The sequence below is a fragment of the Rattus norvegicus genome, chromosome 1 (assembly GCF_036323735.1).
Source record: "Rattus norvegicus strain BN/NHsdMcwi chromosome 1, GRCr8, whole genome shotgun sequence".
Taxonomy (NCBI): Eukaryota; Metazoa; Chordata; class Mammalia; order Rodentia; family Muridae; genus Rattus; species Rattus norvegicus.
In genome coordinates, this window is record NC_086019.1 from 166,030,626 (window position 1) to 166,055,429 (window position 24,804).

At 46.7% G+C, this 24,804-nt stretch overlaps 1 protein-coding gene and 1 pseudogene across 4 annotated transcripts; both read right to left on the reverse strand.

The window, feature by feature from the left end:
• Nucleotides 1–59: 59 nt before the first annotated feature.
• Rhog (ras homolog family member G) lies at nucleotides 60–15,629 on the reverse strand. 4 transcript variants are annotated; one of them, XM_006229882.5, is made up of 3 exons: nucleotides 11,551–15,629; nucleotides 9,127–9,222; nucleotides 60–1,256 (listed from the first exon to the last, which is right to left on the reverse strand). In XM_006229882.5, exon 3 carries the CDS (start codon nucleotides 1,185–1,187, stop codon nucleotides 612–614), a length of 576 nt encoding a protein of 191 aa, XP_006229944.1. In that variant the 5' UTR covers nucleotides 1,188–1,256; nucleotides 9,127–9,222; nucleotides 11,551–15,629; the 3' UTR covers nucleotides 60–611. The 4 variants fall into 4 exon arrangements, with proteins under 4 accessions (XP_006229944.1, XP_063118907.1, NP_001032272.1 ...); XM_063262837.1 differs by lacking the exon at nucleotides 11,551–15,629 and adding an exon at nucleotides 11,255–11,337; NM_001037195.1 differs by lacking the exon at nucleotides 9,127–9,222 and having other exon boundaries at nucleotides 11,551–11,576.
• A 3,998-nt stretch (nucleotides 15,630–19,627) lies between these two features.
• Nucleotides 19,628–19,886, reverse strand: Rps29-ps1 (ribosomal protein S29, pseudogene 1; annotated as a pseudogene).
• Nucleotides 19,887–24,804: the final 4,918 nt, after the last annotated feature.

Below are 24,804 nucleotides of genomic sequence, written 5' to 3' on the forward strand. Positions count from 1 at the left end.
TGGGGAGCCCTAGCTCATGCCCACCCGCCAATGCCCAGCACACAGGGAGGAGCCGGGGCCACTGGAGACAGGAGGTTTTATTGATGCTGATGGGGGTAGGAAAGGCCCCCAGGAGCATGGGGCCTGAGTCAGTCAGCAGGCGCATAAGTCCTGGGCACATGGGGCAGGTTAGGGCACATTTTTCTTCTGAGGATTCTGTGGCTCCTCCCTTGGGAGAGGGAGAGAACATCTTGGAGAGCTTACTCCAAGAGCTAAGGCAGAGAGAGGTTAGAGCCCCTATCTTGAGGAGGCATCACATCAGGCAGCAACAACTTTGTGGAAAGCTGGATGAACTGGTCAGTAGCAGGAAATGGAGGGGAGCACTGGGTTAGCCTCTTAGAAAGGTCAACCCGTTTGAGGTGAACTCATGGAATACTTGGTATTCCCAAGCAGAGTGGGGTGGGGCCCAAAGCCCCTCTCCCTGTGTACCTCCTTAAGGAATAAAAGGCATTCAGGGAGTTCCCAGGCAAGGGGTGCCAGAATTAGTCCTTAAGGCACAGCTGGGGGCAGACAAGGCGCCAAGGCACAATTGGTAGGGGGACAAGGGATAGCCTCCAAGCTGAGTGCCAGGGTCACAAGAGGATGCAGGACCGCCCACGCTTTATCGGTGTTGGGTTGAGCACCGCCCGGACAGCCTCGGCAAACACCTCCTTGACACCGTCTTGCTGCAGCGCTGAGCACTCGAGGTAGCGCACAGCGTGGATCTGCTTGGCCAGCGCCTGGCCCTGCTGTGGTGTGATGGGCGCTTGACCCTGCTCCTTGAGGCGCCGTAGGGTATCAGGCTGGGCTCTGAGGTCCTTCTTGGTGCCCACCAGGAGGATGGGCACATCAGGGCAGTGGTGACACACCTCTGGGTGCCATTTGTGCCTCACGTTCTCATAGGAGGGTGGACTGGCAATGGAGAAACAGATGACGAAGACGTTGGTCTGGGGGTAGGAAAGGGTGCGGAGGCGGTCGTACTCCTCCTGGCCGGCAGTGTCCCACAGGTTTAGGTTCACGGTGCGCCCATCAACCGCACTCTGGGCGCTGTAATTGTCGAACACAGTGGGGATGTATTCCTTGGGGAAGGCATTAGTTGTATAGCAGATGAGAAGGCACGTCTTGCCTACGGCCCCATCACCCACCACCACACACTTGATGCTCTGCATTGTGTTGTAAAGTTACTACCGTGGAGGCAGTGCCTCCTCCCTCTTCTGGACCCCACTGGAAGTAGTGACCTGTGGAGAGATGAGAGGGACATTCTTCATTTAGGAGACCTATACCTATTGAGACAGAAAAGCCACTTCTTCACTTATCTTGACGGCATCCCTAATACAAACATGAGGAAGGAGAGACGCTGGGCAGCTGTGACAGCACACCTTTAATCCCAGCACTTGGGAGGCAGAAGCAAGCCTATCTCTGTGGGTTTGAGGACGGCCTGGTCTACAGAGAGAGTTCCAGGACAGCCAGGGCTACACAGAGAAACCCTGTCTCCACCCAGATAAAAAAGGAAATGAGGAGAGGTACTGGACAAGATGCTGCAAAGTTGCAGCATTATGAGCTCTGGTACCAGCCTAAGGTCAAATCCCTGTTTCTAGCAATGACACTGGACAAACCACTTCTTTAAACCTCAGTATTTCTACCTGTAAAATAGACATAATACCTACTGCATGTCCTTACTTTATGGATTAGTTATTTTAAAACACTGAGGATAGTACCTGGTCAACTTTCATTCTTCCTTAATACAGGGATCTGCTAGCTCATCAAATAACTACTTATGGACGCCTCTCATTAGTCCAGTCTCTCAATATTTGCTCCAAAGCCTCAAAACTCAAAGTCGATATGCATGATGGCACCAGGGCAATCCCTCGTCCGGCAGCAGAGAAGGAACTCCGGTGCTGTGGAGCTTCAGTGGACCCAAACCCTGGTGCTGGTTCTCTCCCAGACTGCGGCGGCTTCTAGGACCAGCTGGGAGGGAGATGGTACTATGGGATGGGGTTACTTCTCACGTTCCCACTAACAGGATTTCCATCCAATGAATGAGTGTTCAACTTCAGGACAGTCAGACAGCTATCCCTCAGAGTGGGCAGCAGATGTATATAAAGGCCCTCCTGGATAGTAGAGAGCCTCAGACTGCAAGACCACAGACCTAAATTCTAATGCAGCTCTCTGACTCACTGCAGCCAAGCACCAGACATTTATTCGTCTGGGCCTCAGTTTCTCTTTTCAGGAAATGAAGGTAGAAAGTCTGGGGTTGGAGAGATGGCTCAGCAGTTAAGAGTAGGTACTGCTTTGCAGCACTGGAGTTCAATTCCCAGCACCCACCCACTCCGGGCAGCTCCACAACTGCCTGTCTCTCTAGCTCTAGGGAAGCCTATGCCTCTGGCACTGGCACTTGTATGCAAACACATACAGATAGACAGGAATACAGGTAAAAAGTGAGTCTTAAAAAGTCTACGACAAAGGCACTCGGTGGGCGAAGTAAAACAAGCTGCAAGTGGTAAGTTTACCAGCCATCTCAGCATTCGGGCAGCAGAGGTGGATTATGCAAGTCTGAGACCAGCCTGGTCTACCTAATGAGTTCTAGGCCTACCAGAGATACATAGTAAAAACCTGTCTCAAAAACAAAAACAAACAAACAAAAAAAGACTTAGGCCTACAGAGGAAAAGATATTTTAAGTGTGTGTGTGTGGGGGAGGGGGGAGACAGATCGAGAGACATAAAAGCAGAAGGGGAACTACTTGGGAAGAGGAAGGGCAATGTGTCGAGAGGAGGGGTGAAGAGAGGGAACCGGGGGCAACTATGAGCCAAGTATGAAATATACACACATAGGAAAACTTCAGAATGAAATCTGTTTTCTTGTATCCTAACAAGGGTCATTAGTTGTATCCACTAATAATCCACAGAAGAATTCCTGGGCCTGAAATCTTCAGGTCCATACAGAAGGGATGAAGTGGCAGTAAGGCGAAGACCCCTCAACTGCAGCAATGGGCTGAACAGACAGGAAGGCAAGAGGGAATTCTGGCTAGCAGTCACAGCCCCAAGAGACTAAAAGTACAACAGGCTCTCTGGGGGTTGATTATCAACCAGCAATCAGTAAGTCAGCCCTCAAAGGGGTGGGGAGGGAGAGCAGCTTCCGGCTGGCAAGGGAAGAGGGCCCTGACACCGGAAAAGGATTATGAATGAGTTACTGTGCAAAACAAGGTGTGGCCATATGACCAAGAGTACCAGACACCTGAGTCTAACCTGTGGAGGTCACCTGCTGATCCTGATTCACCTGCATGTGGTCCAAGTCTTTACGGATAGCATGGCACACGTTACCCAATCCTCCTAACAACCTACTTGTAGGACTTCTATCTTACAAACAGAGACACAAAGCTCAGAACTGTTAGAAGTAATCTAACCTCACACAGCTATTTAGAGTATGGGAGGCCAGGACACAAACTTGGCTCTGTGATCCAAAGTCCCAAGTTTTTTTTTTTTTCTTTTTTTTTCATTGTATCAGATGGCTCCCAGATAACTGTGGAGCCTTAGACAAATTAGTCATTCTCCTTTACCTCAGCCTCAGTTTCTTCATCGCTACAGCAATAGTCATAACACTTGCCTTCCTGGCCTCATGGGGATACAAAGAGTGCAATATACTTTTGAAACTGTCGTGTACTATGTACATCAGCAGCGACAAAAGCAGAGCCTTCCACCCCTAGAGTTGTGCTCATGACATATGCTCATGCGTGAGTGGTATCTATCTAGTTCCTCCCTATTTACTTCCAGTTCAAACTAGTCTCGTTTCCTCTTTAATATCTTTCTTTTTCTTGGGTCATTGTTAGCATTACTGAGGATTGAACCTAGAGCTTCACACGTGCTAGACAAGTGCTCTACCATGGTGCTCTATCTCCAGCTGTATGGCAATTCTTTTCTCTGAAAGTCTTTGGCTGAAGTGGGTCAGATAAGCTTCCTTTAAGTACTTAAACTCTACACTATAGGGCCTAACTTATGTCAAATAGGAAGAAAAGATTGCCAGTGCTGCAGGGGGGGAAGAAAAACAAAAAACAAAAACAAAAAACTGTTGAGAATGTGGCTCACGGGCTGGAGAGATGGCTCAGCCGTTAAAGGCTAGGCTCACAACCAAATATATAAGAGAATGTGGCTCAGTGGTATTACACTTGCCTAGCATGGGCAAAAGGCCAGTTTCAATTTCCAGAATTCTACTCCCTTGTAATAAATATAATAACTCCCCAAAAAACAAACAAACAAACAAAAAACCCACTTGGTTTAGCAAATAAATTCTACTTGAGGGTCTATACATTAGCCAATGACGACAACTTGTTTTGGGCTTTTATACCCAGTTTAACTCATTGAGATCATGCCTGGGCTCTCACTTTGTCATTCAAAGATTATCATAATGTTAGGGGTTTTAGAATAATACAGACCTGGACTTAAACTCTTTTTCCCACCACTTATCAGTTGTGTGACCCTGGACTTAGGATGGATTGCCTCTGTAATCTTCAGTTTCCTTATCTCTCGAATGTGGCTACAACAGTACTATCTCACTGGGTTCTATAAAGGTTAAGTGCATTAATATATGGAATGTGCATGAGATAGGTCCTTAGTATGAGTTCCTAGCTCCTTGCCCCAAAAGGGTCTACAGTGGTGTTCTTTTTTTTAAAGATTTATTTATTATATTATAAGTACACTGTAGCTGTCTTCAGACACACCAGAAGAGGGCACTGGATCCTATTACAGATGGTTATGAGTGACCATGTGGTTGCTGGGATTTGAACTCAGGACCTCTGGAAGAGCAGATAGTGCTCTTAACCCCTGAGCCATCTCTCCAGCCCCTACAATGGTGTTTGTAAAGCAAGTCTCAGTAGTCCTCTTCCTCTTCCTCTTCTTCCTCCTCTTCCCCACCTCCCCTCTTTTTTCAAGACAGCTTCATTGTATAGCCCTAGCTAGCCTGGAACTCAATTTGTAGACCAGGTTGGCCTTGAACTCAGAGATCTACTTGCCTCTACCTCCCAAGTGCTGGGATTGAAGGTGGGCAGCACCACACCTGTCGAGTCCTAGTCATTCTTGTCTCTCAGATTTTATGCTTGTGTTTCTTTCTGTTGATATTCCCTTTCCCTTTTCGAATCTTCCTGATTCTTCTGGGCCTAGGCTAAATCTCACCACTCCATAAGGCTCCATAGCATCGTTAAAGTCCTTTAACTCTGCTTTGGCTGTGGATCTCCTTCTCTGTACATAAGTGGTAGAAGCCCCCTTAAATAGCAGGCTGGGTTTCTGTACACTCAACCACAGAAAAGCCGTGAGTGTAGGGCTAAGCACACAGGACTGTACAGCCACTGCCTTCTGATCTGTTGGGACAGTGCTTCTGAAGAATAGGATGGGTCCCTCTCAAGCCTGCCCCAACTGAGACTAGTGGAGAATAACAAAAAAGAAAAAAAAATCCTGCTAATTAGCTTGAAATGGCTCTGGAGGGGTTAGTGTGAGAATTTAGCTCATGGGGCAGGAGGGTGAGTCTGGTCCCTGAGTTCAGCTTGCATCCAGTGAGCCCTGGCGTTGGGGTGTGTCCTAGGCAGGTCCAGAAGGGGGAGGAAAAGGAAGTACTGATGTTTGCCTGATTGCCTGATCTCTGTGGCAGTTAGAGCAGGGGAAGTGTCCCAACTGGGAGTGGGGGAGGGGAAGCATGGGCTCTAAAAGATGGGTTAAGTGTAATCCTACAGCCTGCACAAAGAAGGCTCTTAGTATTTTGCAACCTTCCCTACTGAGAATGCACATCCCAGCCCTTACCTCTGCAAAGTGACCTGTGTAAGTCTCTACCCCCAAACACAAGCAATACTGAAAAGGGCCCAGCGCTGCTGCGGCCTACGCCAAGAATGTTTCGTACAAGCTGGGTGCTGGTGGCACACACCTTTAGACCCAGCACTTGGGAGGTGGAGGCAGGCGGACCTCTGAGTTGGAAGGCAGCCAAGTGTACAGAGTAACTTCCAGGACAGTCAGGGCTACACAGAAAAACCCTGCCTTGAAAAACCCAAGGTGTGTGTGGGGTGTGTGTGTGTGTGTGTGTGTGTGTGTGTGTCCCAATCCAAGTCACAAGTCACAAGTGACTTCACTGATCCAAAGTCTAACTGTCTATTTCATGTGGATGCTGGTCAGAATCTTATCTCTTGTTCTTAACTGGGAAATCTTAAGAGGGAAAAGTCCTGCCTTGTTTCTGACTCACTAGCTGAGTACAGCACATGTGGCCGTCAGTACAAAACAAAACAAAACAAACTACAATGAGCTTAACCTGTCCCTCTGTGCACACAAGAGCTCAGCTCCTATGAATGCTGTGTACCCTTCCGATTCTTCCAGCCATCTGGGCTCAGTTCTGTTCGCACCTTCTCCAGTCTATCACGGCTCCCTCCTTCTACCTTTCCCAGTAGTGACTGTTCTGTTCGTGCTCAACACCTACCTACTGGATGATCTGTGGGCAGGAAAGCCCGTTTATGTGTAGAAGCCCGGCACAAGGCTGAACAGAAGTTGCAGAGTGACATACAACCCCCTCCCCCCAATCAATCCTGACATTGAGACTAGGAACAAGGAAAGCCTCTATGTCCAAGAGACACTGGACAAAGGTAGCCAACTTCTTCCTCGCTCAAGAGAAACAGAAAGTTAGGGTCGCACAAACTAGATTGCTCTGTCCTCGGCTAAGAGTAAGAAGTCAGGCAGTGGTAATTCAAAGGGGCTGAAGAAAATGGGAAGAAAAAATAGAAGACAGGCCAAGGATTAGATGGGAATAGCTGCAGACCTTTGGCCAAAGACAACCAGGCCAGGGACGGGGCACTGCAAGTTTGTTTGTTTGTTTGCTTGTTTGTTTGTAGGTAAAACAAGGAGGCTCACACTGGGGATGCAGCTGACTGCAGCTGGGCTGGGAGGAGGAAGCTGGGGGAGACATGAGGTCAGTGTGGGCCTGGGACCAGGCCAAGGGCTGAGGCTCTTTCTACCCCTTCTCAGCAGCAGCAGGGAAGAACCCAAGAGAACCCAGTTCCCAGTCTTAAAGAAGAGAAAGGGAAAGTCCTGAGGGCAGTGTAGTGGCACATGCCTTTAATCCCAGCACTCTGGAGACAGAGGCACTGCACTAAAACTCTTGAGTTCAAGGCTAGCTTGGTCTACAGAGTGAGTTCCAGGACAGCCAGGGCTACACAGAGAAACCCTGTCTGGAAAGGGGAAAAAAGAGGAAAAAAAAAAAAAAAAGCCCACACTGAAGGACTCTTCCCTTTTTGTCCTTTTCCACCTCTGGGATCCAGCACAGAGGAGTTTGGACTATGGTAGGTAGGGTAAGAGAGACTTGATGCTACTTTCTAGGGACTGACTACAGAGGAGGAAGAAACAAGGCATTGGAGCTGAGGGCACAGAGACTTGAGACAGCTTCACTAAGTCTGTCCCATGCTCATCCCAGCACCCAGGATGTTCCACAAAGGGTGAGCCCCAGAGACAGGACAGCTCCAGCTTGGGGAGCCAGGCCGCCCCTCCCCCACCCAGCCACACAGAGGAAGGCTCACACACTGGCTTATTTCTCCCTGCCTAGCAGCAGCTCAGCAACCTCTGGGTCTGTGAAGTGGCACTTCCTTTGCTCACTTCACATGAGGCTGGGAGTGCCAACCTTGCAATCCTGTCCCCTACCTTAAAAACAGAGAAACCCAGGGCTTCCTAGTCCTCTAAGTGTGCCACCCAAGGTCTGAGGGGGTTTCCACAAAGGGGAAAAAATAAACGGGGAGGAAACGCTACATCTATTTTCCACTGTTAGTGGGCACACAGCTGGGGCAGAGGGCAAGGTATACAGCCCATCCTGGAGTCCTGAGACAAGATCCCAGCATTACTGCCTTTTTATCTGTCCACCTACAGCAATCTTTGTACTTTGAATAAAGAGCGACAGTTCTAACCTGCTCAGATCAAGGCTGTTGAGACATGAAGGATGGGTCTGAGGCACTGAAAACGTAAGCCGTTTTTCTGAAACGGTCTTACTGTATGTCACCTTGGCTAGCCTGAAACTTGATATGCAGACCAGGTGGGCTTCTGCCTCCCAAGCACTGGGATTAAAGGTGTGTACCACCAGGTCTGGTTTGCAACTTAATGTTAAAATAGAGTCAAGAGATACTCAGTTGACCAGACTGATACAAAGACTTAGTTGCAAATTTAGGGTGAGGACCAGATCTAACCTCTGGCCTGATTGTCTCACAAAGCAGAAAAGGTGAAGACCTTTACTCTGAACTTTGACTTTAAGATGGCCCTAGCATGGTTTGCTTCTTTAAGTAATGGGTGAGAGGGCTAGAGAGATGGTTTAGTGGGATTAAGAGCACTTGTCCTTGCAGAGGACCCAGTTTTCATTCCCAGCACCCACAGGGTGACTCACAGGTCCATAGAGTTCCAGTTCCAGGGGATCTGACACCCTCCGTGGGCATCAGGCATGGATATGGTACACATACACATATGTAGGCAAAACACCCATACATAATATATATACAGAAATCTCAATAGATAAAGCAATGGGCCAAAGGAGTCAGGCTGAAATCCATCTGCATCCTTTTGCTTTTAAGCTATCCAGCCTCCCAGCCCCAGTGCAGCTTGTACTGCTCATGGTTTAGCATTAACAGTGTGCTACTGGACAGCCAGCTACCCTGGTCTTGTCCTAGCTGAGAAGCTCCTCCTTTGGTCTTTAGCTCCTAGGGACATGCCCTCCCCCCATGTGAGATGAGGACAAAAGAGGAAGCTGGACCCTGGACAGGAAAACCAGTCTGATCTGGGGAGGTGGCCCAGGCTTTGTCTTTGGTTTCCCTTCGAAGGTCCTCTCACAGACCCCTACAAACCTCACCTCTAATGGATCGACGCTACATGAAAGAAGAGGTTTTTCAGACTGTGCCCAGCACCCTTCTGTATTCTCTGTTCTCCAGCTACTATCACCCGTATCTTCACAGCTGCCCATATAACCACAGCCTTTTGTATCTTCTTGCTCATAGCCCCTCAATAGCTACTATCATCTGCCTTAACATCTTCCCTGAAGCGACTCTCCATAGCCCAGACTGCTAAGCAGGACGAGCAGCATCGTCACCCTACCACTTCTCATATTACCTTAACCATCCACAGCGTTTTCCTACTTAGATTCCTCCCATCCTGGTCACACTCTTCTTGCAATTAGCTCAAATTTCCAATGTGGCCAGATCTTGCCTAAGAGAAAAAAACCCTGTTACTGCCACCATTATCTCTGCTCTCGGAGCCTTGTGGGTTGCTTAGTTATACCAAATGCTAAACTCAGTACTGGTTTGTCAAGCTAAGAATCAGGGCTCCTGACGACTTTTATTGAGCTGTGATGCCAAGAAAATGTGCCGTATGCACATCCTTTCCCGAGCTGGGATTTAATACAGATCCCTTGGATTTCCTCCGTGGGGCCAAACCTCTGTACCTCCCAGAAATGAGAGTAGGAAAGACAGGTGGAGAAGGGCAGGCCCAGAGGAAGGAACAATTGATGGGAGAGGGACAACTGTGAGGTGGTAAGAGGATAGGAAAGGGAAGGAGCCTAGCTCTTAAATTTAGCTGTGCTCGACGATCCCCCAAATGTGACATTTGCTCTCCTCCACTTCTCTTTATTCTCATGGAGAGAAGAAGAGCAGTGGAGGCAGAGACAAACAAAATCTGAGCATGTAATCCAAAGGCTGAGGAGGGGCTCCAGAATGGAGACAAGCACTTACAGGGCCAGGACAGACTACGTTAGACTTTGGAGAAACCCCTCAGAGAGCGGGAATAGAGACCTTGGTAAGAAGAGAACATCACGGATGCTTAAAGACAGGAGGGTCAGTACAACTCCCAGTGAAGGCATTGACACACACCAGAAAATGTAGATACCCAATGTCTGCAGTCCCCACCGAGCAGCAGGGAGGAAGGACAAACACCCTTGCCTCGAAGCCCTTTCCTGATCAAAATTTTAAAAAAACAGTAGAGACTTAAGTTAGACTTGCTGCAGCTTTCCCTCCAGAATCTTGCCTTTGCCCCCTTCCTTTTCCTAGCAGACCAAATGGCCCAACACACTCTCCCCACTCCTTAGAATCAGTAAGTGCTAGGAGACTGGGAAGAATCAGGGTAGTTTGATTTCCCATGGACTTTCTAACTAGTCTTATTCTTGTGTCACTCAACTCTGGCTGCTACAGACTGCTTCCCCTGCCTAACCACAGTGTCACCCACCGCAGGTTCCCTTCATTCTGCCGGCTTCTGCTCTGGGACTTCTCAAGGCTGAGGGCAGATAGTTATTTTGTCTCTAAGAGATAAAGATGTTGACACACCAGAACTTGCATGTTCACGCGCGTGTGCACATGTTTCCAGCCCTTTAATCATCTCCATCCTTGGAAGGCTGCAGCCAGCATCTCCACTAAGCTAAAGAGGCTCGAAAAAGGCTCCTAAAGTCAGCAAGTCTAAAGCAGTTTCTGACACCAAAGTTAGAGTACAGACCAAGGAAAGGAGAAAGACTGAGGGCGGCAGGGAAGACAGAAACAAAATGGGGAGAGATGTGTGTGGCAGTCAGAGGATGGGAAGAGATGGAATGGGGAGAGAGCAGAGAACTGAGCAGAAAACAACAGGGCAGAGTAAATGTATCAGGGCCTGCATACATCAATGTGGCTGGGGGAAAAGAAACTGAAGGAGAATGTGGTAGACACGAAGGAGAGTGGAGGAAGACAGTATGTGGAATTCAGGTGAGGGAGACGTCTTAAGAGCTCTCAATCATTCCCCTAAGTCAGAACTCCAGCTGCTTCTCAAAGTCCCGTAAGTTGTCAGCGACTATCGGTATGGAGGCCCTTTCCTTCCTAGGTTTATCCGGAAAAAAAAAAAAAAAAAGCAAGGCCAGATTGAGTCAGATAGACACAACAGACGTGTTCACTAAATACCTGTTGTTGCATGGGATAGGAATAAAGAGGTTGGCTCAGAAAAAAACTGAGAGAGGGAATGGGGATTCCCCCACCTCATCCTCAGCAGCAACAGTGTAGCTATGGACTGGCTCCGACCTTCCCGGGTGAGACCTTTCTCTGCAGTCTCAGACTTCAGAGGCCCCAGACACCGCCCCCCAACCCCCACACCCCAGTCTCACAAATGTCACAACTGCAGAGCAGAGAGCGCGCCTTCTGCAGCCCAGAGGCCCTTTCCTTTCACACACTACTGAACAACCCCCCACAACTTCGGAGGGCACCCCACCGCAGAGTCCCAGCCTCACCAGCTCAGCGCTTTCCCACTTCCGAGCCTCTCACGGTTCGGATCTCAGGGGTCCCTCGCAGACAGCAGAAGCCCGCGCTGTCCCTGGGATCCCACACTCAACCCAGCCACCAGCGATCGGCTCGCGGTGGCCGCTGTCCCCGCCCGGCCTGCCGCGCCCGCCCAACTTGCAGTGAACGAAAACCTCCCGCCCTCGTCCTCCCTCCTGCAAACTCCCCGGCTCGTGGGTACTCAGTCCCGACCGGCTGAACTCTTCTTCCCAGGACCCCTGCCCACCAGGCCCGACCCTGGCCTCACCTGGTGCCCTCCCCGCGGCGGGGGAGCTGGGGGCGGCGGCGGCGGCTCTGGGCTCAAGAAGGAAGTGAGAGCTGGAGGCCGGAGGAAGTGGGGGGGTGGGGGACGGGCCGGCGGGGCCGGGGCGGGGCGCGGGGGCGGGCCGGCCCGGGCGGGGCGGACCAGGAAGTCCGCGGCCTCCCCCACCCTCCACAGCCTGGGGTCTTCTGTAAGCTTTGCCCGCCGCACAGTCCTGCACCCCCTGCTTCCCGCCACTCTTCTCCCTGAGACCCCTTGAGTGTGGCCTCTCAAGGTCAGGTCTCCCCACTTTCACTTGGCATCCCACCCTAGCAGGGGCCCTAAGCTAGGCGCAGGGCATTTGTTCTCTTCCTAGTATCTCACTCCCCGCCCCGCAACCTCCGCGGGAAGGCTGAGAAATGCCTTCCGCTCTGCCCGGGAATCTAGAGGTAGCCATGGCTGGCTAGGGATTAGCCGGAATGGGTCAGGCTGGGGCAGTCCCCACCCCTGCCCTGAGCCTTGGGAGAGTGCCGGGTGTTGGTGATTCAGCAGTGGGAAGGTTCCAGACCCCTGGGGAGGGTGGGGAGATAGAGGTGGGGGCAGGGCAGCTGCCGTCAGCACCCCGGGAAAAGACATGATCAGCAGAGATGCAGGCGGAGCCGCGCGGGCCCCCAAAACAGGATGTCGTGTCGTGGTTCCGCACCTCGCGGCTCCGCGGGGCCCTGGGGAGGGGGCGGGGCGTGGGAAGACGTGGGGCTCTTCTTGTTCCCTGATCTTGCCTTGGCGCGCGGCTGCTTGGAGCGGTAGGACCGCACCCAGGCTTGAGGTCCGGCCTGGGCCCTGGAGACAAGCGAGTGGGCGGCCTCGTGGGCGCCCTCTGGTGCTTCCAACCCAGGCCTTGGGCGCAGAATTTTACTGGAGAATCAACATTTTTTAAAGCAATTTTCTGGGTGCTCTACCAAGTGCAGAGCTCCGCAAGGTGCAGTGAAAACAGTTCGAGATAGACAACCCGTCTTACAGAGGCCCTCCAAATAAAGTGGATCGGGTCTGACAAATAGTTTAATGTTTCCAAGTATCTTTTTTTTTTTTTTTTGTAAAATCAACAAAAAATTCTCCATCCAGAGGATGTGGAGATAACAGAATAGGTGTCTATGCTGTGTTACTGTATAGAAAGTCAAATTCAGACAATCGAACTCAGGCTGGTCAGTGAGTGACTGAATGCGAGTTCTCAGATCCTCCAGAAGCCAGTTCTCATCGCTCAGGCAGTTTGTGGGCCCTTTTCTTCTTCTTCAGTCCACAGGCAAATTCCTCCCTATGAGGAGAGGAGAATAGGAGGGGCTAGAGGAAATTTGGGAGTGCAGAACAAGTGCTTGGTGTTTAATGGAAAGAGGTTTGTGAATCCCCCAAATAACAGGGTCACGTTCAAGTGGCTTCAATGAAGCCATTAAAAGTATGTTCCAAGCCAGGTGTGGTAGCACGTTTGTAGTCTCAGCATTACAGAGTTAGAGGCAGGAAGTTCAGAAGTTTAAGGCTAACCCGGGCTATATGAAACCTTACCTTAATAAAAAAAAAGTTCTCGAGTTCAAGGCCACCCTGGTCTACATTCCAGAACAGCCAGGAAACCCGGTTTCAAAAAAACAAACAAACAACAACAACAAACCAGAAACAAAATCCTGAAAAAATATTTGAAAATTAGGCTATCGCTCAGTGATAGAATGCGTGCTTGTCATGTGTTTAGGTCTGTACCCCAACACCACAAGCAATAGCTTGTTTATTTAGAATCAATTGAGGGGCACCGTGGTAGGAACAAGGTAGAAAGAACACTGGGTAAATAGATTGAGAGCTGGGCTGGCAGCTTAGGGTCACACTCTGCCGCCTGGGCTCTGAGTGTCTTGGGTTTGCCTTACCTTCGTCCAGGAGGGAGAACTTTCTTAGACATCTGTTTGATGGAATATAGAACTATTGCACCCGAAGCTTCCAGAGGAGGAGCTGAAATCCCAGGACTAAGACTGGAAAGGTTTTAGGCCATGCCCTTACCCATTTCTGAGTCTCAACTTCCCCCGACTGGTAAACAAGGTGTTGGGGCAGATGAGAGCCCCTTCAGCTCTGACCTTCTGCAATGCACTCCTGAGAATAATAATTAAGTAATTGAGGTTTATGCATATAGCACATTGCTCATGGTTCCTTAATATCACTTAGGTCATCCTGTTTTGAGTTCTAGTAAATTGTATCTGTGTCTAATGTCTGTCTCCTCTACCAACTGTTAAGTCCTTTGAGGTTGTGTCTGATTCATCTCTGTGTCCACCCACTGGGCCTGGCGCAGGCACGTCCGAGCATACACTTGTGTTCGGTAAACATCTGTGGAATGAAATTGCTTCAATAAATTACTAATATGTGTAGAGTCATCAGCATCCAGGTGATTCGGAACCACTTTTGTGTTACAGATGTGAGAAGGGTCAGTAAGGCCAAAAGAGGGGAGGTAGGCAGAGAGGTAGAGCCATCTGGAAAGGCTTCTTGGAAGAGGAGAATCTAAACTGGAGAAAGTTCACGCCATAGTCTTTTTCCTAGTCTTTCATGAGCTTTCAGGTGAGTTCATGCAAGTGGTACATGTCATATACTTATAGACAACTGAGGTACCCACAGGACCTGGGTATTTAGAAATAAGAGGACATAGGGAAGTTGTTTGTTTGTTTTTGTTGTTTGTTTCATGTGATTAGGCTCCCACGCCTGATGAACTGTGGCTGACCTTGAACACCAGTCTCTGCCTCTGAAAAGTTTTTTTGGGGCGTGGAGTGGGGTAGATTATCCATGATAGAATAGTTGTTAGAATTCAAATCCTGGTGGTGATGTATCTAAGGGCCTTTGACCAGTCACACGCTGTCTTGCATTCATCACTTCAATTCAGTGTGTGTGTGTGTGTGTGTGTGTGTGTGTGTGTGTGTGTGTGTGTGTAGGCCACAAGTTAAAGTCAGGTGTCTTCCCCAGTCACTTTCCACCTTCAGCTGGGCTAGACCGGATGGCTAGCAAGTCCAGGGGATCCTCCTGTCTGCTACTCCCAGGACTGGGATTGCAAGTCCACGCCATTGTGCTATGTATACTTGGGTGCCACAGAGATTTGAATTTGTCTTTATGCTTTCACAAGCACTTTACCATCTGAGTCATCTCTCCACAGCCCCCTCAGTGCATACTCATGTAGTCTGCTGGCTGCCCAGCATAATTTTACATTCCAACAATGAAGTGGAGAGGGCAGAAGACCCCGTTCTGATATTATTAGAAAAGAGAGACCTGGGGCTGGAGAGATGGCTCAGTGGTTAAGAGCACCTACTGCTCTTCTAGAGGTCCTGAGTTCAATTCCCAGCAACCACGTGGTGGCTCACAACCATCGGTAATGAGATCTGATGCCCTCTTCTAGTGTGTCTGAAGAAAGCTACACTACTCATTTACATAAATAAATCTTAAGAAAAAAGAAAAAAAGAAAAGAAACCTGAGGGCTGGAGAGTACTTGCTGCCCTTCCAGAGGACCCAGGTTCTCAAATCCACCTGGAACTCCGGGCCCAGATGCCGTCTTCTGAACTCCTTAGGTACCAGACACACACATGATTCACATACACACATGCAGGCAAAAATATTCATATACATAAAATAAAAAATAAATCTAAAAAAAAAAGACCTCTTAAGTAGGTAGATTTGTGAGTTGGAGGCTAGCTTGGTCTACTTTCAGAATTCAGCTAAGGCTACACAGTGAAACAGAGATAGGCAGGCAGACAGACAGACAGACATCTTCAACAGGTATCACACAAAGACAAGAGTACACCACAGAGCTACTTTCTGAGTCATAGTTTCGTTTTAAAATGTGAATGACAAATGCCTTGGGGGACTGTGCAGGTGAAGTAACACCCGTGGACTGGCAAATCGGCCATTGGAACAACAAATGAGCACCCTTCTCTGTTTCTTAAGTCAAAATGCTAAAGTGACCATTGCTCTTATGAAGGGTCCAGAGACAGGGATAGAAATGTCCTGGGTGATCTCACCCGAGCTCCGCTGCCTTCCACACAGGTCTTCTCACCTTTAGTCCCTGGTAAACCCCAGCTTTTGCGGTTCACCAATGCCCACAGGGTGTTCGGAGAATCAGTCTTTGCCCCTACTGGCTAACCTTAAACTGTGGCTTCAGGGAACTCAGCCTTCTTTGGGCTCCTCTTGGCCTGTCTCAGTCAGCCAGAGAGACAGACAGTCTCTTCACTACTTTCTTTATCCGTACCACTGATGGCAGTTTCCTTGTCCCATTTTGTGGGCTTTGATAGGAAAGATGGGAGACAGCAGAGAGAACTAACAGGGGAGGTGACAAATTAAGCAAAGCTAAAGTCATTGCTTTTGAACTCTCTTGAGGAACCCAGTAGATGGAGAGAGTGGGTACAGTGATCATGCCAGGAGAGTCCTCCCTCCCAGGCGGATAGAACAATAGCTGTCCTGTTCCCCTGCCGGACGCCTTTGCATTTTTGAGATGGGTGGTACCTAGGCTACCTGGCACAATCCCTTTATGAGAAATTCCTCTTCCCCAGGAGCTATTCAATTCTATAGATGCCTAAATAATTCAGTATTCCCCCTCTTCCCTAACTTCGTTATGTTTGTTCTAAGACAGGGTCTTACTATGGAGACGAGGCTGGCCTCCAACTTAGAAATCTACCTGCTTTTGTATCCAGAGTGGTGGGATCAAAGTTATGCGCCAACATGGCCCCTCTCCTCTAATTTTTATCTTCGACATTTGCTTTTTGTTTTGTTTTGTTTTGAGGCAGGGTTTCTCTGTGTAGCCCTGGCTGTCCTGGAGCTCCATCTGTAGACCAGGCTGGTTTCAAACTCACAGAGAGCCACCTGCTTCTGCCTTCCGAGTGCTGGGACAAAGCTGTGTACCACCACATCTGGCTGTCTTCTTCTTCTTTTTAAAGATTTATTTATTTTATGTATGTGAGTATATTGTCGCTGTCTTCAGTCACATCAGAAGAGGGCATCTGATCCCATTACAGATGGTTGTGAGCCACCATGTGGTTGCTGGAATTTGAACTTAGGTCCTCTGGAAGGGCAGTCAGTGCTCTTAACCACTGAACCATCTCTCCAGCCCTGTTATTTACTTTCTATGTGACCCTGAACAAGTTGTAATTTTAGCATAACTTAAATATGCTTTACACTTTTTAAATCTATATAAGAACTCCTTGAGGTAGAAAATATCTCCCTTCATTTTATAGATTAAAACCATGGCTCCATGTAGGAAAAATAGGATTTGTCAGTCATAATTTAAACCTTTATAAGATGAATCAGAGTTATATGACATTGTCATATCACTGTGGATGTTAATTATGTGAGGCATGCTCAATGCGGGCAATAAATTATGTTTACCAGTGCCTGGCTCAGAGAATATTTGTTGAAGGGATAATTGGCATGGAACATAATACCACAGCGCCTTCTGGATGGCGTATACATTTCCAGGTGGGTCTGATGGCATATACGTGTGATCGCAGTGTTCAGGAGGAGAAGCCAGGAGGAGCAGTTCCAGGTCATTCTTGGCTACATAGCAAATCAAGGGTGCTCTACACTCAAAAACCAGCAGTACAAGTTTTTTTCTTGTTTTTTTGAGAAAGGGCTTCTCTAATTAATTGAACCCTAGATGTCCTGAACTTGCTTTGTAGACCAGGTTGGCCTCAAACTCAGAGAGATCCACCTGCCTCTGCCTCCCAAGTACTGGTAGTAAAGGCATGTACCAACAGCATAATTTAAAAAGTTGTGGGCAGTGGTAGCATACGCCTTTAGTCCTTGCGTTTGGGAGGCAGAGGCAGGAGGATAGCCAGGGCTACACAGATAAACCATCTCAAAAAAAAAAAAAAAAAAACCCACCAAAAAACAACAAATACCCAAAATGACAACAACAAAGAAATAAAAAGGAAAAAAGAAAGAAAAAAAATGCTTTCTAATGTCATAGCCATTAGTTGATTGTGATCAATTTTTTTTTTTTCGGAGCTGGGGACCAAACCCAGGGCCTTGCGCTTGCTAGGCAAGCGCTCTACCACTGAGCTAAATCCCCAACCCCAATTGTGATCAATTTTGATGACTTACCTGATCAGCCAATTAATCACCAAATACATCACAAATCTAGATCCTTTCTTTTCTTTTATTATTGCTCAATCATACTTATTGTTAATGTTCTGCTCAAGGTCACCCATCTAATACAGTGAAGCTGGCTCAGAGGTGACGTCCTTACTGCATCTACAGAGGACTCAGGTTTGGTTCCCAGAACACACGAGGTGGCTCAAAACCACCTCTACCAGACGCCTTCTTCCGGCCACTACAGGCGGTAGGCACTCAGATGATGCACAGACACATGAAGGCAAAACACTTGTGCACACAAACAATAATTAAGTTAAATTAACAAGGTGAGCTGGGTTTTCTGTGTATGTCTCTCTGACTACCTCACCCGTCTAGCTTCTTCCTTTTCAATCTGTTCTCAGGGTTATCATCAGAATGATTCGATGCCTATAAATTTAGTTGATTTTGTTGTTTTTGTTTTTGAGACTGGGTTTCATGGTTTAGCCTCCTACTCATTCTGAAGCTAAGGTTGAACTTCAACTCCTTACTCTTTTGCCTCTACCTCCTGAGTGCCTGGGTTATGGGTGTGCATTGTAACACCTAACATGTGTAGTTATCTTGGTGTAATTCTCTGATGTATGTTTGTTTGTTGAGACAGGGCTGTCCTGGAACTAGCTCTGTAGACCAGGTGGGCCTCAAACTCAGACGGATTCGCCTGCTTCTCCTCCCAGGTGCTGGGATGAAAGTTGTCAACTGCTCAACGTTGATGTAATCCTTTAATAGTTCTGATGTTCCTGGTAAGGTCCATATTTATTGAGCATATTATGCTAGACACTGTCCTGATTGCTTTATACACATTAAATCATCTACTATTTTTTGTTGAGATGGCGTCTTATTCTGAGACCAGGCTGGCCTGGAATTCACTAAGTAGCACAGGCTGGCCTTGAAATGATGGCAGTTCTGCTGCCTCAGCCTTTCAAGTACTGAGATTTCGGGTATGAGCTACCATACAGCTTTAAGTCATTTGAGCCTTATAGAGCCCTTCCTTTTTCAGAGGAAAAGCTAAGGCCAGAGAGAGATTTCAAGGTCAGGGAGGTTGACTGACTTGCTTAGAAACCACACACTTAAGGTAGGAATCTAGGCGGTCTGAAGCTGCCTGCTTGCCTCTTGCCCTCCCAAACTGTGCCTCTGCACAGCCTCCTTGGCTACTGCTAGGAAAAGTAATTACTTTTTCTACACATTTCTCATCTACTCTTGTACAACTCTCTCTCAAGACATTACCAAGTTACTTCTCTTCACATGTATCTGTATATCCTCCCTAAAATCCAAGCTCTGTGAGGGTAGGACGTGGTTATTCTGGGCAGATGCTCAGTAGACACTGAATAAATGGGTGAAGACTGACAGTAAGAGTCAAGAAGTGGGGTTGGGTGGCTCGAGAGGTGGCTCAGTGGTTAGGACCTACTGCTCTGCTCTCCCAGAGGACCTGAGTTCAGTTCCCAGAACACACACGGCACCCCACAACCATGGAACTCCAGTTCCAGGAGACCTAAGTCCTTCTTCTGGTTTATGAACTCAGTGTATAGCCATTTAGACAAGCAGAACAACAACAACAACAACCAAAAGAACAAAAAAAAAAGAAAGAAAGAAAAAAAATAAAAGTAGACAAGCAGAACACTCATATGTATAAAATAAAATAAATCTTTAAAAAGGCAAGAAGGGGCCTAGGGGCAGAGACAGGCATATCTCCCCGAGTTTGAGGCCAGCCTAGTCTACGTAGTGAGGTAAATTCCCAGTTATCCTCATAATAGAGAGAACTGAATCCCAAAGTTCTCTGACCTTCACAGGCATACCAATGGCTCCTCTGGGTGAGTGTACACACACACACACACACACACACACACACACACTGTATTTTTTTTGAGGCCTTCACTTTTTTTTATTCTGTGTGCACAAAGACTAGCATGATTGGTATCACTGGGTAGACAGTCGAATCATCCATTCAGGTCGCTTAGTCCAACTTAACGAAGCCTATGTCCTTCGCGTACTGACGAAGCACTGTCTGCACATTTCAGCCTGTATTTACGGATCAGACCGTGGTGTTTAGAGCAGACATGGCAAGAGCGAGAACCCTGGCCCAACTTCTGCGGGTGACTCCAGTAGAGCTGCTGGTGACCCATCTTGCCTTCAGATGCCCAAGGAGGAAAAAGGACACACACTGTATTTTTAAGAAAAGGATTCAGGGCTGGAGAGATGGCTCAGCAGTTAAGAGCACCCGACTGCTCTTCCAGAGGTCCTGAGTTCAATTCCCAGCAACCACATGGTGGCTCACAACCATCTGTAAAGAGACCCAATGTGGGGTTGGGGATTTAGCTCGGTGGTAGAGCGCTTGCCTAGGAAGCGCGAGGCCCTGGGTTCAGTCCCCAGCTCCGAAAAAAAGAACCAAAAAAAAAAAAAAAAAAAAAAAAAAGAAAAGAAAAGAAAAGGATTCAGAGGCTGGAGAGATTGCTTAGCTGTTGAACAGGGCTAGGTTTCAGTTTCTAGCACCCACATTGGGTGGCTCACAACCTGGTGTAATTCAGCTCCACAGGATCTGATGCGCTGTTTTGGCTTCTCTAGGCGTCCACACGCATGTGGCACACACACACACACACACACACACACACACACACACAGAGAGAGAGAGAGAGAGAGAGAGAGAGAGAGAGAGAGAGAGAGAGAGAGAGAGAAGCAAATACATACACATATATAAGCAAATCAAATCTTAAAAAAAAAAAAAAGGGGCTGGGGATTTAGCTCAGTGGTAGAGCGCTTACCTAGGAAGCGCAAGGCCCTGGGTTCGGTCCCCAGCTCCGAAAAAAAGAACCAAAAAAAAAAAAAAAAAAAAAAGATTCAGGCTGGAGAGATGGCTCAGTGGTTAAGAGCACTGACTGCTCTTCCAGAGGTCCTGAGTTCAATTCCCAGCAACCACATGGTGGCTCACAACCATCTGTAATGGGATCAGATGCCCTCTTCTGGTGTGTCTGAAGACAGCTACAGTGTACTTATATAATAAATAAATATGTCTTGGGGAAACGAAAGATTCAGGAAGTAATTCTGGAAGTGGAGATGATTCTATTTAAAGAAGCCAAGCTACACAGCCTGAACATGTAGTCTTTATTTTGGACACCAGGGAGCGCCACTACTAAAGTATTCCAGACCAGGATTGCTAAACTTTTCTAAACAGATCTAAAGGTGTGTGTGTGTGTGTGTGTGTGTGTGTGTGTGTGTGTGTGTGTGTGTGTGTTGCTGGGAATGCACGCCAGGCAAGTGCGTCTACCACTGGACTTTATGTACCCAGATGTCTTGTATTTGTATACGGAGACAGTGTTTCATATAGCCCGGGCTGCCTTTCTAAGTGGCTTTGTAGCTGAGAATGGGTTTGAGCTCCTGATCCTCCTTTGTTCACATCTCTCAAGTGATGGTATTACATTGAGTATCACCACCTGACATCATAAACATTTTTGAACATACATATAATGGAATTTTATCCACTGTAAAGAAGAAAGAAATTAGGTCATTTTCAGGATAACGGGCAAAATTAAATCATCATATTAAACTAAACAAGCCAGACACAGAAAGACAAGTATTGTATATTCGCTCTCGTACTCAATCTAGATTTAGTTTTATACGTATCACATGAGAGCAGAAGTGCCATTTGGAGGAAGGAGTGGAGCAGCCAGAGGAGAAGAGGCTGGGGAAGGATAGTGGGGGCTAACTAAGAACAAAGAAAGATATTTCTACATGAAAACGATGTTTTAAATTCACTATTTTGTATGTTATCTAAAAAAAGTTACCAATTAAAAAAAACTATAATACAAAAATTATAATATAATCCAGATTCTCTACACCACAGTATGTTTCTGTTGACAGAAGAATGTATTCTGAGAGCAGCTGAATAAACACTGCAATCTTTGGAAACCTCAAAGCATTTCAGAGTAACTTAAATTGAGGATTAAAGAAAATTACAGTAATTACAAAAATCATAACACACTGGGCATGCGATGGCCTATGCCTTTAGTCCCAGCACTGGGGAGGCAGAGACAGACAGAGCTCTGAGTTCAAGGCCAGCCTGGTCTAGAGTGCAAGTTACAGGACAAGCAGGGCTACCCAGAGAAACCCTGTCTCAAAAAAACAAAGCAAAACAAAAATATCACAACATAAAATATTAATCTTCAACTTTATTTTGAGATATGGGCTTTATTTTGCTTCCTAGGCTGGTCTCAAAATCCTGGGCTCAAGCAATCCTCCTGACTTAGCTTCATCTGTAGCCATGACCATGGATGAATACCATCGTACCTGGGTTTGTGGTACTGGGCTTGAACCCGGGGCTTTGTGCTTGCTAGGCAAGCGCTCTGCTTTCATCCTCAACCTCTTCATTGTTTTTAAGTGTGCAGTTTAGCCATATTAAGTATTATACGTCCACACAGTGACACAACTAATTGCCACACCCTTCCTCTTGCAAAACGGAAACCTGCTCAGACACCTCACATCTCCTCTTCTGCTCGCTTTAGCAACGGCTATTCTCTTTCCCATCTCTGGGGGTTTGACGATGCCAGGAAACCACATACATGGAATCATGACTTTTTTTTTTTCCTTTCATGGTTGGTTTTTACTGATATTGTTCCAAAGTTCAATCAACATAGCATGTGTAGAATTTCTTTAAAAAAAAAGTTTTGTGTGTGTGTGTGTGTGTGTGTGTGTGTGTGTGTGTGTGTGTGTGTGATGTTGTACATGAGAAAGTCAGAGAACAACTTGTGTAAGTTGGTTCACTCCTTCCACTGGAATCTGGGGATTTGAACTCGGTTCATCAGGCTTGGCAGCAAGTACCAAACAAGCTACCTTTGTCTGACTGCCGGCCCTTCGTTCCTTTATTTTTCTTCTCTCAGGCTGCTCAGCAGTATTGCACTTTGTTTATCCCTTCATCTGTCTGTGTGTACCTGCGTTATTTTCACTTCATAGTTGTTTTAAATGACATGACTGCAAATATGGGTGTACAAATATTTCTTCCAGACCTTGCTTTTATTTCGGATATGAACGCATTTGGCAATTCAGTTATTTAAGAAATCATTTGGTAAATGCACTTAAAGGTTGTTTTGTTCTGTCTTGTTTTTCTTGACCTGTTATTTTTGGAGTTAAGGCTGACCTCAAACTCACTACCTAGTTAAACCTGACTCTGACCTTCCTAACCCTCCTACCCCACCCCGAGAGCTGGAATTACAGCTGCACACCTCATTTGGTTTTATGAGGAGAAGATTGAGCCCACAGCTTCATGAGTGCTAAGCAAGAACTATGAACTTAGCTATTTTATGTGCATTGGTGTGAGCAAGTCATATGCCCTGGGATTGAAGTTACAAACAGTTATGGGATGCTGTGTAGGCACTGGGAATTGAACCGAGGTTCTCTGGAAGAGCAACTAACCCTCCGGAAGTGCTCCCAACTACTGAGTCATCTCTCCAACCCTAAAACATTTAATTAGATTTATTCATTTTATTTTATGTCTGATTTGCCTGCATGTATGTCTGTGAGCCCTATGTGTGCTTGGTGACCATGGAGGTCAGAGAGGGCATTAGATTCCCTGGAATTAGAGTTATGTGAATTACCACATGGTTGCTGAGATTTGAATCCTGAACTTTTGCAAGAACCTTTACCTTCTGAGCCATCTCTCTAGCCTCTAGTTTTAGTTTTGAGACAACATGTAAGTGTCAACTTTTTAAGTGTAAATTAGTAAGTGACTGACCTGGTTTCTTGCCTCTAAGACCAAGGATATCTATATCTATCTCTATCTCTATCTCTATCTCTATCTATCTATCTATCTATCTATCTATCTATCTATCTATCTATCTATCTATCTATCTACCTATCTATCTATCTATATGCACACACATACCCACACACACATCTCATGTAGTATGTGTGAGGGTGTGAGTTCAATTCCCTATATATCCATATTCTAGTACGTATGAGGTCATGAGTTCTATTCCATAGAGTTCAAGTCTGTCTGTCTGTCTCTCTCTCTCTCTCTGTGTGTGTGTGTGTGTGTGTGTGTGTGTGTGTGTGTGTGTGTGTGTGTAATTGAACTCATAACCTCACACCTACTAACTGGGCACTCTACCACTGAGCTATATTCCTAGTTCTCATTTTACTTTTCTTTAAATGTATTTTATGTATATGGCTACTATGTCTGCATGTACATCCACACAAAAGATGGCTTCAGGCAGCTATGAGCTGCCATGTGTGACCTTGGAATTGAACTCAAGACCTTCAAAGAGCACTGAGTGTTCCTAACCACTGAGCCATCTCCAATCCCATTACTACTTTTTACATTTTTAAAAAAGATTTATTTACTTATTATTTATAAGTACACTGTAGCTGTCTTCAGACACACAAGAAGAGGGCTCTCATTACAGATGGTTGTGAGCCACCATGTGGTTACTGGGATTTGAACTCAGGACCTCTGGAGGAGCAGTCAGTCCTCTCAATTGCTGAGCCATCTCTCCAGCTTTCATTTAAATTTTTTTCAAGGAAGATGAATTTTTATACATAAAATTTAGTATAAATGTATATAAAATCATTTATCCAAGCCCACTAACTCGAAACAAAGTTCAAATCAAGAACTGGAGCCTTTCACACACCGACTAATTTGCCAGAGACAATTGTTGAGACAACCTGAGTTATTTTAAACTAAGGGTTAACATGTAACTGAAATAACCTTACTGTATATTCAAATAAAACTGCAAACAAAACACCGGGCTTTCAAATGCCTTCCAAGCAATTTGAGTTGTTTTATTCACATCGTGAAGACAGATTTTCCCTGGAGTTTTTCCTGTTCAGAAAACATTTCAAGACCTTGCTCTTCTGGGCTGCTTCTTGACATGGAAACATTTTAATGTCATTGCTTTAGCCTTGATTTGGAATTTTGCTTCTTCAGCCAACTTTCTGCTCTACTAGTTGTGCTTATTTTTTTTTTTGATTTTTTTTTTATTAACTTGAGTATTTCTTATTTACATTTCGAGTGTTATTCCCTTTCCCGGTTTACGGGCAAACATCCCCCTAACCCTTCTCCCTCCCCTTCTTTATGGGTGTTCCCCTCCCCATCCTCCCCCCATTGCCGCCCTCCCCCAAACAATCACGTTCACTGGGGGTTCA

Excerpts from the sequence above, each read along its gene's own strand:
- Rhog (XM_006229882.5), bottom strand. The coding sequence starts at position 1,187 with ATGCAGAGCATCAAGTGTGTGGTGGTGGGTGATGGGGCCGTAGGCAAG.